Source organism: Lampetra planeri, chromosome 6 (assembly GCF_965212315.1).
Source record: "Lampetra planeri chromosome 6, kcLamPlan1.2.h2, whole genome shotgun sequence".
Taxonomy (NCBI): domain Eukaryota; kingdom Metazoa; phylum Chordata; class Hyperoartia; order Petromyzontiformes; family Petromyzontidae; genus Lampetra; species Lampetra planeri.
Genome location: NC_136112.1, coordinates 3,812,668 through 3,828,390, shown reverse-complemented (window position 1 = coordinate 3,828,390; position 15,723 = coordinate 3,812,668). Strand labels below are relative to the sequence as shown.

Sequence of the window (15,723 nt, the reverse complement as noted above, 5' to 3'; positions counted from 1 at the left end):
GGCTATACGGGGGGTGTGGGATCTTTGTCTTTGCGTGACGTTGCTCCCTGCCCCCGGGGACTGCCGTGTTCCCCCCGCCCACCGGTGCAGGGAGCTGATGGGCGAGGAGGAGATGTGGCCCTTGCTGCTGGCAATGACCGTGGTGCCGGCGCTGGTGCAGCTCGCCGTGCTGCCCCTGCTCCCCGAGAGCCCTCGCTTCCTGCTCATCGACCGCGACGACCGCAAGCGCTGCCTCAAAGGTAGCCGAGCGCAAACGGCGCGCGCTCTTGTGCGCAAAAGGCACTCGCGACGCGAACAGCACTTGCGGCACACGTGGGAACACGTGGGCACACGTGTGCGTCTCTTGCCCAAGGTAAATTAATTTTTGGGGGGCCCTCCTGAGTTTTGGGACCCCCGTGCAATTGTATACCCCCCCCCCCCCCCGCCTGCCCATAGTGTGTTGTTAGACCTGCATCACGTACAGGTCTAGGGTTGGCCACCTGTTCCTGGTTTTACCCAGGAACATCCTCTCTTTGAGGTTTGCGTTCCTGGGACCGTCTGCAAGCCTTTCAAAGGCCTGTCTTTTATCAGTTGCGTAACAGTAATGATGGTGATAATAAAACAAAAATCCCTTCTGTCTCAGTGATTTGTGCCTCAGAGGTGGCAACCCAAAACCGGGTTATTCACCTTGATGGGGATGGGGGTAGTGGAGGGCGCACGATCACCGCCTAAGGAATTTGGCAACGGCACCTGGCACAGCCGAGGGGCCCTGGCACGAGCAGCGTGCCGCGACGCTCGCCACCAGGGAGCTGTCTGGCGCGCTTGGCCGTGCGCAGCGCAGCGCACTGGCGGCACGATCGCTGCTGGCAGGCCCCGCATGGCTGTACCTTGGCGCCCCCCACCGCCGGCTATTTTACCCGCCCCAGAATTCTCCCCACCCCCACTCACCCCCACTCACCATCGAGGTGAATGACCGAGGAATCAGGTGGGTGGGCCTTCTTCGGGGCCACAAGCGAACGCGAGGGACGGAGGAGAGAACCACAGGCACAAGCCGCCATGTCGTGTCGTTACTGTTCATGCCGTTATGCACGATGGGCTGTGTATCCTGAAGGTCGTGGTGACTTCATCCGTGACGTTCATGACAGTGGGAATCCTCGGCGATTAAAAGTGTAACAGAGATTTGTTTGGGGGTTGGATCGCGTAAATATATAAATGTGTCGTTAAATCGGCCACCACCCGACACAGCCAACTGGTAAGGGTTGTCACGTAAACAGAACGTGCCAATTCGTCACGAGTACAGCACACCGGTGTGTTGGTATGTTCTGTTTACGTGACAACCCTTTCTATACTCTTTGGTTCTTTCGTCAAGTCACGTAGGTAGAAAAATAATAATAGATCACAACGTTTCGATCGCCACACAAGCAACCGCCATCAGGTGGGAGTTGGCTGTGTCGGGTGGTGGCGGATGTAACAATACATATAGATATTTACGCAATTTAACCCCCCACAAAACCTCTTATGGATGATATTGGTCGTAAAAGCCTACGTGTTAAACTAATTAAAAGTGTGTTTTTGGTTTTTTATTATTGTTTTTTTACCAGATTAAAAATAGCGTAAGCATTTGGCATCCTCTCGCGAATTACATCACAGTCTCTCTGAACATCCTCCACTCTTTCTGAGGCGGCCACAGGAACGGAAAAAAACATCGACCGGACTCCACGCAGCAAAGCGCAGCAATCGGTGGCGATTGCGATGACAACTCCGTGAACTGAGCCCCACGCGGTTTTGTTTCGTTACCTTCAAAGAGGCAGTCCATCCATCGTGGTGCAATTCATTCCGTGGCAGTTGGTGGCATTTCCGTGTGCGACGTAGCAAAGGGGGGGCCATAGTGCAGGCGGTTAGCGCCGTTGCGCTGCAACGCAAACTCGGCCACCCCGAGTTGGTTTCCCGCTTGTGGATAAAATGGAGGATGAATATCTTAACTCGAGTTCTGGGCCCCCCCCCTCCCCTAGGGTCGAGTCAATTTTAATTGAGTAAAATATGGCATTGTATAAAATATCAGCGCTGGTGAGACGACGGTGGGCGGGGAGGCCTGGTGCTGGACACCCGCCCCCTCGTGTCTCGTGCCGGCCTTCACAAGTACTACTCATCTTCTTGGTTCTTTCGGTAAAGTCACGTAGAATGGAAGTAATAAAATAATAAAAATAAAACATCATAAAATAATTCTCACGACGTTTCGGCCACAACGCAAGCAGCCGTCCTCAGGTGGAGAACAGGTCTGTCGAGAAGACTACTCGCTAACAGCGCTTGCCCCTAAACACTCTGTCAAGGTTACACAGGGGATATTTCTATCATTTTTTTCTAATTTCACAGCCCTGCAGTGGCTGCGCGGGGCGGGCGACGTCACGGACGAGATGGCGGAGATGAGGGCCGAGCACGCGAAGCTGCAGGGTCAGAAGAAGAAGATGCCGCTTGACCTGCTGCGTGACCCCTCGCAACGGTGGCAGCTCATCACCGTCGTGGTCATGGGTGCCGGGCAGCAGCTGTGCGGACTCGACGTGGTGAGCGCCTCCCCTGCCACCCCCCAACCCCTACCCCCACGGTTGCACGATTGCATGACTTTTTTTTTCGATTGAAAGCTGTTCGTGACTGCAGGGATTCATCTTCTTGGTTCTTTCGGTAAAGTCGTCACGTAGAAGGGAAATAATAAAATAATAATAATTCAACATAATTAAATCATTCTCACGACGTTTCGGCCACAACGTCTATTTAAGCTGGGTACCCGGCTTAAATAGACGCTTCAAGCCTGGGGCGTAGCAATAGACGCTCCAAGCCTGGGGCGTGTCATTCAGACGCTGTCTTCCCGACAGACCTGTTTCTTCACCTGAGGACGGCTGCTTGCGTTGTGGCCGAAACGTCGTGAGAATTATTTTATCATGTTTTATTTGTATTATTTTATTATTTCCCTTCTACATGACTTTACCGAAAGAACCAAGAAGATTGCATGACTTGTAAAAGGCAATGGTAAAGGTGCAGCCCTGCTGTTGCTCGCTCACGCTATTGCTGGTGAAAAGGGCCACGACTACAAAGCGGAAGCTCCGGGGGGGGTTCCTCCCAAGAGGAGGAGGGGGGAGGGTATTTTGTCCGACTCGTCCACACTGGCTGGATGTTACCGCACACGACCTACCAGTCGACGAACTGCGGGTGCACCCATTTACACTGATGGATGGACAGAGGCCGTTGACGGGGGTGTGCGATTTAAGAAACTTGCGGGAGATCGAAGTGGATGTCCAATGTGGTCGACCACTGCACCGCCTCTTCGTACGCGGGTTAATTTAAATTTAGCCGAGCGTTAGGGCTGAACGATTAATCGATTTCAAATCGAAATAGCAATTTTAAACAGCGCGATTTGCAAATCGCAAAGGCTGCGATTTTCTGCGGTTTGAAAAGTCCTATTACTTTCTTTTTGGAATTGTTTTTTTATTATGATAACTTTATTTATTTAACTTAACAATTGTTCTATGTTTGATTGTTTTATTTCAGTTACAACTTTTTCATAAATACATGTTGGAAGCAATTCATATATTTTAAGTTCTCATCCTTGCATTACAATATATAGAGCAGTTCATATTTTGATGGTATCATGTGGTAATGCTCCATCACATGTTTTAAATATTTTACGCAGTGAATATTGAACTGAAGCTTGATTTTTTCAAATGTAATCGCAAATCAAATCGCAATATCTGTCAGAAAAATCTGAATCGTTCAGCCCTACTGACCGTGCACGTGAAGCAGTTTGAATCGGTGCGATGAACACGCCATGAAGCCCCCCTGCCAATGACCAAATGTGCCGGATCGCATCGCCCACTGCATTAAAGAAATGGTCCGCAGACGGAGACCTCGCACAACTGCTTCTGATATATTTTCAATTGACCGCTTATCTGCCGCTAGAGGAAACTGCAATTCCCCAACCCATTCTGCTGCAGAGGGTAAAGTTCGCCTCTTGACTGTCAAAACTTATATTCATCATTCCCAGCGCCGGAAGTTTGCCAATACGAAATTGAACACGGCGGGGGTTTTTTTCTATTTTTACACAATCGTCCGTGTTTGTACACATTTCTGACTGTTGTTGAAAACGTTCTTGATTGCCACGTACAACATCCCGCAAGCGGAAGGGGGGGCTCCACTTGACACAAGCCCACGCACAACATCCTACAAGCGGAAGGGGGGAGGGGGGGGGGGCTCCACTTGACACAAGCCCACGCACAACATCCTACAAGCGGAACGGGGGAGGGGGGGGGGCTCCACTTGACACAAGCCCACGCACAACATCCTACAAGCGGAAGGGGGGAGGGGGGGGGGGCTCCACTTGACACAAGCCCACGCACAACATCCTACAAGCGGAAAGGGAGGGGGGGGGGCTCCACTTGACACAAGCCCGGCTGCCGTGACCCCGCGAGATATTCCCCAGCTGGGTCATTGCGAAACTTGCTTTTGATTCGCGAATAAACATCCACGCAGCCGGATTCCCGCTCCCCCCACAACGCGATAAAACTTGTACGGTGGCCCGCTGTCCACCCCATCCCCCCCCCCCTTGCTTTTCTGCACAGCGTCGTTTATTTCGGTTCCGTCTCTCGCGCAGCGCGCGTGTCCTCACTTGCGACCTACGCCCGGGTTTCGCCCGCCCGTGGAGGTTTTGCGGCTACGCGTGAACCTGCGTGCCGGGGCAAGCTCCGATCGCCAAAGGGAACGGGCTCCCCCACCCCCCTCCCACCCCCCGTGCCTCGATATGGGGCACCACTGGTGGCGAGATGTTAACGACCTCGCCAGGTGTGCGAGGAGGTCGTGGGTTCAATCCCGACTCCTGACGCCTGTATATTTTGAGTGTGCACGTCTCTGTGCCCGTGGTCACGTGGATTTTTCTCCGGGTCTTCTCCGCATTTCCCTCCGCGTTTAGAAACGTGCGGTGAGAGCATTTGGCCACTGCTATAAATGTTCACGTGACAAGTCACTCGGTTAAAAGTGTCATTTGTGGCCAGGTCGTCTCTGTAAAGCGACCTATGTAGCTTAGTGGGCCTTAACTGGTCGTAAAAAAAAGTTTTTAGTTTTTAACGTTTTTGTTTTCTCTGTGCGCCCGGTGTTTCGTTGCTGCTCTCGGTGTGTGTTGGGCACGCAGATCTACTCGTACTCCACGTACATTTTCGAAGCGTCAGGCGTTGCCCACGACAAGATCACCTACGTCACCATCGGCACGGGCGTGTGCGAGATGTTCACCGTGTTCGTCAGCGTAAGTTTGGGTTGCACGGCCGCCCCCCGTTCCCCCCGTGCAGCGCGATGACGATCGTGGTCGTTGGGAGTGGTGAAGTGGCGGTTCACCCTGTTTGTGGGTTTTTTGTCGTTGACCCTGTCCGAAAGAAAACGCAACGGATGTGATGTCCGACGTTTCGCTCCGCGTGCTTCTTCGGGAAATCGGAACGGTCACCTAAAGCAGAATCGTCTTGTCATCGGATTCCTCCAGTATAAATAAATATTCCTATTCTGAAATGGCAGGCATCTATTCCCCAACAACACACGGTACAAGCAGAACAGCACATTCGAGAGCATTGTTTTGTTTTTGCAGTTGTGAAGGAGGGATCTAGCATAGAAACGTGCGGCTCCTGTCTCCTGCGGGGGGGACCCTGTTTGCGGGAGAACACCGGAATGTTCTGTGAGATGGTGCACGCCACGAGAACTGTCCCAGTGACTGACAAACATTTCTGAGCGTCGGCAATTGCGGTCGATGATGTAAGCCGGCTTCCACTGTGGGCACGCGTGTGTCCCCAGGGCTACTTCATCGAGCGCGCCGGAAGGCGACCGCTGCTCATTGGCGGCTACGTGATGATGTCGGTGGTGTGCGTCGTGATGACCGTGTCGCTGCACCTCCAGGTGAGAACCCAAGTCCACCTGCGCGTTCACGGCCAGCCGGACTGCGTTACGACGGGAGCCCCCCAGGGGAGACATCATCGCCACTGCCCGTGCCCGATGGGCCTGGCTATTTGAAGTTCGATGTACGAATTGTACGTCGCAAATCGAAGTTTAACATGAATAACACTTTAGTACCTATAGGATTAATAATAGGCTGCCGCACCTAAAAGGCCCTCCCCCGGCGTTGACCAGGGCCCTCTGTTTCTCGCCCATGCCATCAGTCGGAGGTGCACCTTCGATTTCGCACGGTCTGTAAAATACCACTTAGAACGTAGGTTTTCGTAGCCAAAACGACGATGCGTGTTTTGTTTTTGGCCAAGGACACGTGGTAGTTTTATGCCAAAAATTCTTAACCAAGCGTCTGGTTGAAAGAGCCGTGACATTTAGAATCAACGTCCGTTTCGAGTATTTGGCTGCTATAAATGTCCACGTGATAAGCCACTTGGTTGAGCTATCATCTGTGGCCAGGTCGCTTCTGAGAAAAAGCTCTAAAGCTCGGTGGGCCTTACCTGGTAAAAAATTTAAAAAATTAGTTGAGCGTTTGTTTAGTTTACATGATGACGATATCACCATTGGGATACAATTGGAGAAAGACGAAAATAAATTTTGGAGAGAAAAAAAAGCCGCGTTGGTTACTTCTGCAAAACTGGGTACGGATCCGACATCCTGTGTCGCGTGTGCATGCGTGCGTGTGCGTGTATCTGTGCGTGTGTGTCAACTCAGCCTCAAATGAGCAGTGGTGCTGGCCACCCACCCCCTCGTGTGCCGTGCCGGCCTTCATAGGTGTCAGCTAACAGCACTTGCCCCAACAGCCTGTTAAAGCTATATGGGTGGGATCTTTGTCTTTGTTTGTACCCAGGACTCCGTGGAGTGGATGCCGTACCTCAGCGCCACATGCGTGTTCGGCTACATCCTCAGCTTTGGCATCGGCCCAGGTGAGCTCACGATCCTCGCGATCCCTCGCGATGCTCGCAATGCTAGCGATCCTAGCGATCCTCGCGATGCTCGCGATCCTAGCGATCCTCGCGATGCTAGCGATCCTAGCGATCCTCGCGATGCTCGCGATCCTAGCGATCCTCGCGATCCTAGCGATCCTCGCGATCCTAGCGATCCTCGCGATCCTAGCGATCCTCGCACCAGCGTGAGATTCCCGGCGTCCGCCTCCCAATTCCGCCCCTCGCCCTTCATTCTGGGCGAGCACTTCAAGGCAATGGAAATCTCTGTAATGTTGAAGCATCGATAGTGACACGGAGAGTCGTACAAACTCTCCAATCCACAGTGAAAGCCTCTTCTCTCCGTGTCTTCGTTTAGTCCCGTGTCCCCCCATCGTCTTTACGGTTTCCCATAGTTTATACTCCCGCATGACTCTTCATCCAGTGAAGGCAGGAAGCATAGGCATAGGGGCATAGAAGTAGAGTACAACAATTGATGTTGTTGCACTGCCCACTGCTGCCCACCAGAGGTCTGAAGCCTCACAACAACTATTAAGTACTTCTGCTTTTTTTTCACAACCCTGCTCAACTAATCCGCTGATCTGACAAAAAGTGAGCGCATTCGGGTGGGGGGGGGGTTTACCAGGGTGCACATTAACCAATATCTCGTGTAATTCAAGAGTTTATTTATTGGTCACGAGTGGCCGTGGGGTCGCCCGTTGTATAAAAATAGCCGTTGAGCTGGATGAGGCCATCCGGGCGATTGGCTACCTTACACGTCCACATGATCAGCCACGTCGTTGAGCGATCATTTGTGGCCAGGTCGCTTCTGAAAAAGTGGTGTGTGTAGAAACATATACAGTAGCTCAGTAGGGCCTTAGCCGGTAAAATAAAAAAGAAAGTAGAAATAAGTAGCAGACGGAGTTGGATTTGCTATTTTTATTGTGCATTGCATTCGTTCACTCACGTGTGTTTCTCGTTAATAGTATTGCTGCTGCTGCTCGCTGCGTCTGCTCCTGTGTGTGTGTGTTAGTGGGGAGCGGTAGTGTAGCGATTAGCGCGCTGCGCTACAAACCTGGTGACCCGACTTTCATTCCCGCTCACGGCCAACACCGGTGACGATTGTCTGAACAGGTCCTGGACCTTCCTTAGTTCTACTTGGCCTCAAATTAGTACCTGGTGCGGTGTGTAAACATCGTCACTAGGGAGACAAACAAGGCCAGGGGCTCACACTGACTTTAACGCTCAAACTGACTTTAACACAATATCTGCACAATGACACCCTGCCATATTTGCACTATGTTACCCTATTTTCATTTTTGTAATTTTCAATTGTATATTATAGCTATTGTATATTTTAGATTTTATTTTATTCAATTTTTACATACTTTAGCTCCTTAGTATTAGTTAGACTTGTACCCTTTAGTATAGTTAGACTTGTACACCACTGATTTAAGATTCCTAAATGTTGAATGTATGCACCTTCCGGCCAAAGTAAATTCCTTGTCTGTGCCAAATTTCATGGCGAATAAAACCCTTTCTGATTCTGATAAAGGCGACCGGGCGAGGTGCTGGCCACCCACCCCCTCGTGTGCCGTGCCGGCCTTGATAGGTGCTCGCTAACAGCACTTGCCCCGAACAGCTTGTTAAAGCTACACGGGGGATCTTTGTCTTTGTGCGTGCGTGCGTCATGTGATCGTAACGCAGGTGGCGTGACGGGAATGATGGCGGCGGAGTTGTTCACGCAGGAAGCGCGCCCTGCCGCCTACATGATCAACGGCTCCTGCAACTGGATCTTCCTCTTCTCCATCGGCATGGTGTTCCCCTTCATGGTGGTGCGAGCCCCCATCCCTCGCGGGTTTGGCATGGGTGGCGTTCCCCTGCAAAGTTGGCAGCGTGGCAGGCAGTTTTGGCCACTGAGGGACGCTCGCAGATTGGGGAGAACCATCGTCGGGTACAGGGGTGTACCTTGCTCGTGCTTCGAAATACCAAACCTGTAATAATAATCACGGCCATTTACAGGGGTGATTCCAAATGAAACCAACAAAAAACGTTAGTGGGATTATTAATTTACTGGCTTGCGGTTGCCAAAAAAAAAGAGAACTTAAGAGACCAGGATTGTCTTCTTCGCAAGAGTGACCTGGAGCAGCAGTCTGCCAGTCGGTGGCAATGCTAACTACGTACTATCCCAAGTGAGTAACTTCCGATGGAACGTTTCGAATTTGCCACATTTTCGGGCCCTGACGCCAACACGCACAAATGGGGAATTCTTCAACGTCTACCGTGAAGCAGATGACGTAGGATTATTACCATTATTATACCGGCAGTAATAACCAGGGCGGCCGCTGGATTCGAACCGTGATCCTTTGCAGCGAGTGGCGAACGCTCTACCGCCGGGCCGCCTCGCAGCCCTCTCGCACTGCAGAGGGGCCCTGTGAGCAACGCTCGTCTATCTGCGGCGGCACACTGCTGCCCCCTTCTGTATGATGCACGTGGTGTACACACTGTGTGTGCTTGGAGGTTGTGACTTGGTTTAACAAATTTTATCCATAATAAAGGGGTTTTTTTGTTTGTTAAATCGCGTAAATATAAATGTGTCGTTGACCCGCCACCTCCCGACGCAGTCAATTGGTAAGGTTTGTCACGTGAACCGAACGTGCCAACGAGTTAGAAGTTCAGCACACCGGTGTGTTTACCCTGTAAACTCGGCGGCCTCTGTGTTTTATTCCTGGCCACGGTGGTCAGTGACATCTGGCCTGGTCCTGGGTCCTCCCCCCACCCCACACCCCACACTGGCCAGCGTGGTGAAGTATATTCGAACAACCCGCAATGGCCTGGGGATGCCCTCATCTAGCAGCGGATTCGCAAGAAAGGGGCCACGTATCCACGAGTGCCTGTGCTGGTGTTGTTGTTTGTGCCGCTCGTCCCCTTCGACAGAAAGAGCTGGGCTCCTTCTGCTTCCTCGTGTTCCTGGTGGACTGCGTGTGCTGCGCCCTCTACATTTACTTCATCCTCCCGGAGACGCGCAACAAGTCCTTCCTGGAAATCTCGCAAGAATTCGAGAAACGCAACGGTACGGCCGCCACCACCAAGCCTCCGCCGAGCATCGAGCTCCTCGCGATATGAGGCCTTCGTCCGCGTCACGGCAGCAGCACCGCCCCCGGTGCTGCCCTGCCCACGACCAGTCCTGCCCACCACCATCACTACCACCACCATCACTACCACCACCATCACTACCACCACCAACACAGTCCTGCCACCACGACATCGCCCACCAGGGCACCACCACCACAGCAACCTCGACGTGGCAATGCCTCTACAGCTGCTTCCTCCTTTTGTCATCCCCGACTTCGCCGCCGTCTGTCGATGGGATTGTAAAGGCCACTCAAGGGGGGCACCCCCTGCATCCAGAACCTTTCTTCCCCGGTCCGCTTGATTATTGCGGATACATTTCATGCTGCACGAATCTTTGTCAAACCAGGTGAACAACTTCGTGTACGTCGAACAGATAGGCGCAGAGAAGCTGCATTTGGACGAATGTTCAGTCAGTGAGAACCCTGGTCATCGGCAACACGCTCTGCTTTTTTCCTCCTGTACAGAGCGATGAATCCAAGAAGCGCGCTCTTGTTTTAACACACGCTCTGTGTGTTGACTTTCATGAAAGCTCTTAAATGTTTTTTTTAAAAGCCCCTTTTTTTCTATTTAGCTAATGTTTACTACCGGTAGACCGAAGTAAACACCCCCACCCACCTCTCATTCACACAGTGTTTGTTTTAAATCGTGTCTTTTTGCTCGTCCCTTAGTTTTTACTCGCTCTTAAGCGGACTTAAATCCACGGGCAGCGGCGCCCGCCGCTAACGTTCCGTCCGTTCGGGGCACGCGCAATTTTTAACGAAGGCGACACGGCACCGATTATAATCCATTACGAAAGAAAAATCCCGCGTCGACTCAAATGACGGCCGCCGCCACCACCTCATCGTCGACCGTTGAAATTGGCGTGAAACAAAATTATCAGAAAGTCATCTCCTTGCCGGGTTACCGAGCGGTGGGAGTGCCGGTTGCGCGATCAGAGTTGCCCTGCCGAGCCTTGGACCGCCACCGTGGCCGCGGTTGATTATTTTCGGCTGTCGTGCGCGAATGTTTGTGTTTTGTTTTGCGCCCTCCGTGACTTCGATGGGAAAGGGAGAGTTTTCCCGATTTGGGACGTCAAAAAAATACAAAAGGCACCAGTTTGCATGCAGCCTTCAACACAAAGAAACTGGCAGTGACACACACATATATATATGATGCTGCAAACCAGCTGAACACTACACGTGGTCTCCTGTACGTTCACACCTGTGCAAAAAGCACACCGTCTCAAGATGAACAAGATTCGGACACGGGGCCCGATTTCATGAAGCGTTTTTTTTTGGTCCACCGTTCCTTTATTTTTTACTTTTCCCGCTTGCGAAGAAAGTCGTCATCTCGATTCCACGATCGACCGATTCCGCAAAGAGGATCGTTTTCTCGAGAGAAGAAAATGGAAAGCGCATTCTACTGCGCCTCACTCCCGCAAGGCGCAGGAGCCCCCCCACAGGATCGTGACGGAGAACTTTCTGCGATTTTATTTTTTTTGTCCATCACGACTCGGGCCTCGGCATCGCGGCCTGTGACACTTGGCGGATTCGCTCGCCGGTTCTCCCCGCGCGAGGGCCCCTGACACCGTCCGGCGCGCGCGTTCGGAAACTGGTGTGCCGCGAAAATAGAAAAATTCCCAAAGTTCCCGGGGCGCCCGCTACGCCTGTGGGTGGCCGGTGTAGGGGGCCCCCATCTCTCGTGCGAACAGAGTGTCGAAGATGCTGATAACGATGATGATAATTTTTGCGATGCTCATGGTAATGATGCTAATATTATGGTAATCATCATGATGATTTTAATAATGATGAAGGTAATCATATTGATGATTATGATAGGGCACAGTTATTTTAATAACAGTGATTACGGTAATTTTAATGACGATCGCGATATGTTGAACGTACATATAATGTAGTTTGTGCGCGCGTGTGTGTGTGTGCGTGTGTGCGTGACGGTAGGTTCGCACTCTACAATACTGGCGATCTAGCTTGGATATCATGTGCACAAGTGGCAAGTGGTATCTGAACCTGTCCCGTGCCTCCACTAGGTCGAATTAGCCCTAAATGAGTAACTGGGTGCTGTGTGTGTGTATACATAGGCACCGGAGAGACAGAGGCGGCCAGCTGAGATGCCTCCCTAAGTGTTACCTACAAGCACTTGCCGGCACTGCCCGTGAAGCTATATGGGGGGATCTTTATGTGCAAGGGAGATCGGTGTAACAATTGTTGTAGGATCGATCAGAAGGAAGCCATGGCATGGTGTGGTATGTTGACCTGTAATTTGTTTTAACCTCTTGTCGTTGACCTCAAACTAATGTCAAGTACAGAAACTGTAGGCTTTGGGTTCACACGTGTGAGAGACAGGAGATTGTGGGGTCTCCAAGCCCCTCCGTTGGTTGCAAGTCGAGAAAGAGAGTAACACCGATTCGTCAATCAATACCGATTCATAAGTTCACGATACGCGCATAGAATCGCCCGTGTAAAGAACGCCTTTTGCGAGTTGCTGCGTGTTATTCTGTGCGTCCATGAGTTCACGTGACAACTGCAGCTTGCACGAAAAGGTTTGCTACCATTACACCAGTGTTAAAAAAAGCTGTTCTTGAATATTTTAAATCGAATCGCGATCGGGAATCTTTGACAATCGCTGAATCGCGAGGGGGGTGGGGGGGAGGGTAGTTATTCCACCCATGTACAGGGTGCTTCAAAAAATGTTACCACTTTCTGAGAATTTGCAACAACACCTCAAGAAAGTTGCTGCCTCCGTGCTCTGGAGACCACCTGGAGAAGATTCCAGGCAATGCGTTGACAATGAAGGCGAGCAAAGTGGAGACTCTCTGAACTTTGAAGCTATTAACATTACATTCGTTATCAAGTTGCAATGTAGTATTTTCCTTCTTTTTTCCCCCGCTTGAAAACGATAGTCCCATATAAGTGTTAAAACATGTTTGAACCACCATGTGGATTTATCCTGCGCTCTGCGTCCAACTGTGGCTGTTATGGGTCTGCAGCGGGCAAGACCAACAGATCGCGGAGCGCACGTGGTGTCAGACGGCTCGGAGCCCGATTGGCCGGCTCTGTTCCATTGGGCTGGGGGTGGGGGGGGGGGCTTGCCTCGTGACGTTACATCACCTGCGGTGCAATTGTGCTTTTGCTCCTCCTCTCGCTCGTGATTGGCTGAGCCCCCCCCCGTCCCCACTAAAATTGTTTTGGCTGCAACAACAATTTCCACCAGTGGTAAAAAAAAAACGATCCGGGACTGGGGCCTGAATATCGTCAAACAACGCACGAATGGCAGGCTGTGTACGTGCGCCGTACGACATCGGTGCTTATGCGGGCGTGTGCGAAAGACATTGCCATACCCGTGTAAGAAATGTCGCGACAAAGCGCGTGTTTGCCAACACGGGGAGAGCCAACCTCACCGCTGCACTTGAGGGGGGCGGTGTGTTCGTCTGTCTGGATTGTAATGGGACGAAACTTTGAACAGTGTTCTATATTCTCTTTGGGACTTTCGGTAAAGTCACGTAGATAGAATAAGAAGAAAAATAATATATTTCAAGGCGTTGAGCGCGGGGGGGAGGGGGTGGGGTAGTGGATATTTTTGCTGACCCCTACCCCCTGACCTCGCCTCGGGTGACCTCGGAAAAGCCAAAATAAAACGCGCACGCAATGCAACGGGTTTAAACTTTGGGCGTCGCTTGCTTACAGCAGTCGCTAAAGTAAGAGGGTTGATTACAAGCAGTGTTGTTTCCCGTGCGCGTGTATTTTTTTTTTTACTATTTAGGTCTTCATATTTATCCGTGGCCAAAGTTGTGCAAGTTGGGACAAGAGACAGGGCTGACTTGCGTCCAGCTCCCAACTTCAAGGTCTTGTTTATGGGTCAACTTCACCCTGGGTTCATCATCATCATCATCCGCATCATCCTCATGACCGTGACGTATACACGTCATTCACGAATCGTTCGTCTATGAGCATCAATAAATCATCCTTATTCTCATCATCCATGAATCATTATCATGATCCATAATGATCAATTGTTATCCATAATCACCATCAATCGATCGTTCTAATTGTCATCACGATCCATGGGCAGATGGCCCGTCATTGTCCACTGTGCATGTCGCCATTCGTTTCCACTTTCCTCTCTGTCTCGTGCCACTCTGCTCAAGTCGTGGCCACATCCTTCTGGCACCAATCTCGTCATGTCGTCGTCGTCGCCATTCTCTGTTAGGTCTCTTCCTCTCTACTCATTGACAGCTGTCATCATCCCATCAATCATCACCATCGAAAGCCATCACCGGTCAAACATCCGTCCGTCCGTTCATGGTCATCGATCATTCCACCACGGTGTGCACAGCGGGTACCGGCTGCAAATTCTGCTGCGCTTCGCGAGGTCCCGTGCTCCTTTGGAACCCCCCCCCCCTCCCCACTGGTTCCACACCAACGGAGGAGGCTGAGGAGGTTGGAGGGGAAAGGAAAAGCATCGCTGTGACGACGATGCTCGCCGGAGCAAACGGGAGAATTCTGACTTGCCTTGCTCATGCTGCCACCGAATCTTCCTCGCTCCCGCAGGGGTCGAGTGACGACCTCTCCCCCCTCGCCCTCGCCGCCGATGAGACGTTCAAGCGGCAGATCCATCGGGCAGAGGGGGGCGGGGGCGCCTTGGCTTGGCCAGTTGATCAATCGGCGGTTATCGTTCACAATCGTGGGATGGGTCCAGCTCAAATGATTGAATCCTTGCACTCGTTTTAAATTTACAAGGGCAAATAAAGTACAGCATATATATACTGTAATATATTATACAAAAATGAACGTATTTACTGGGTGTGATCATTGGTTAACATTTCAATTTTACACAACCAGTCGGTGAAAAGCGTCACTTGCGTATGTTCTCTTCTGTAACGGTTCGCGTGTTTTATTTTTGTATTGTGCGGCGTATGCGTTTTGTGTGCGTGTGTGTACGTGTATATGCAAACGCACAGGTGTATTGAGTGATTACGTTTAATGCGTTTCCGAACGTACCGGACTCTGACAAATACACAAGATAATATATTAACGTGACTGTCATCTTGTGGACGTTTGCCTCCGGGAAAAAAAAAGTTAAACAAATAAAATACGCATCGGTGTGATAAACAAAGCACACGAGCCCACGTGAGTGACCGCATCACGTGGGATGCGCGTCTACACGTGCCTCGTCGCTCCAAACGTCCGTGCTCCCCACGCTTCGAACCCACCACGTGCAGCGGCGTGGTGCTGCCAAGCGAGTCTGCGTCACGGCCTACGATCCTCTCTCTCTGTGTGTGTGTGTGGGGGGGGGGTTGTCGCCTGTAGCGAGACATCCGGAGGGCAAAAAAAACTCATCGAGGCGGCCCCGGTCAATCGGGGCGCCGCGATTGAGCCCCCCGACTCTTTGATTGCATTGCGCGGGATGAGTGAAACCCAGCGGGTTTAAGCAAGGGTTGGCATTGGTGTGCCCCCCTTTTGTAAGGAATGTAATTTGGGGAGAGGGGGGGGCTCATGTCTAATTCTGCCCCCCCCCACCCAGTTTGCATCGTAGCCATGGCGACTGCCCCGGTGCAGTTGCACCGCCTGCACGCCTGGTGTTGTTGTTATTGTTGTTGTTATTGCTGTTGTGTTGTTTTTTTCCCCGACCGCAGGGTGTTGTTGCCTTACGCACGACGCCAGTGTTCGCGAGCGACGAGAGTGATGCCGTTTATAAATTTTCAATTGTGATCCTA

General features: G+C 51.5%; 1 protein-coding gene across 1 annotated transcript in view; it reads left to right on the top strand.

Annotated features, from left to right (window-relative positions):
• SLC2A11 (solute carrier family 2 member 11) overlaps nucleotides 1-15,723 on the top strand; it is a 61,997-nt gene extending 46,274 nt beyond the window's left edge. The window contains exons 6-12 of the mRNA XM_078595321.1: nucleotides 91-239; nucleotides 2,353-2,540; nucleotides 5,156-5,266; nucleotides 5,803-5,904; nucleotides 6,803-6,878; nucleotides 8,583-8,710; nucleotides 9,813-15,723. Of these exons, the coding sequence (XP_078451447.1) occupies nucleotides 91-239; nucleotides 2,353-2,540; nucleotides 5,156-5,266; nucleotides 5,803-5,904; nucleotides 6,803-6,878; nucleotides 8,583-8,710; nucleotides 9,813-10,001 (943 nt within the window). The 3' untranslated portion in view covers nucleotides 10,002-15,723. The remainder of the gene's footprint in view (nucleotides 1-90; nucleotides 240-2,352; nucleotides 2,541-5,155; nucleotides 5,267-5,802; nucleotides 5,905-6,802; nucleotides 6,879-8,582; nucleotides 8,711-9,812) is intronic.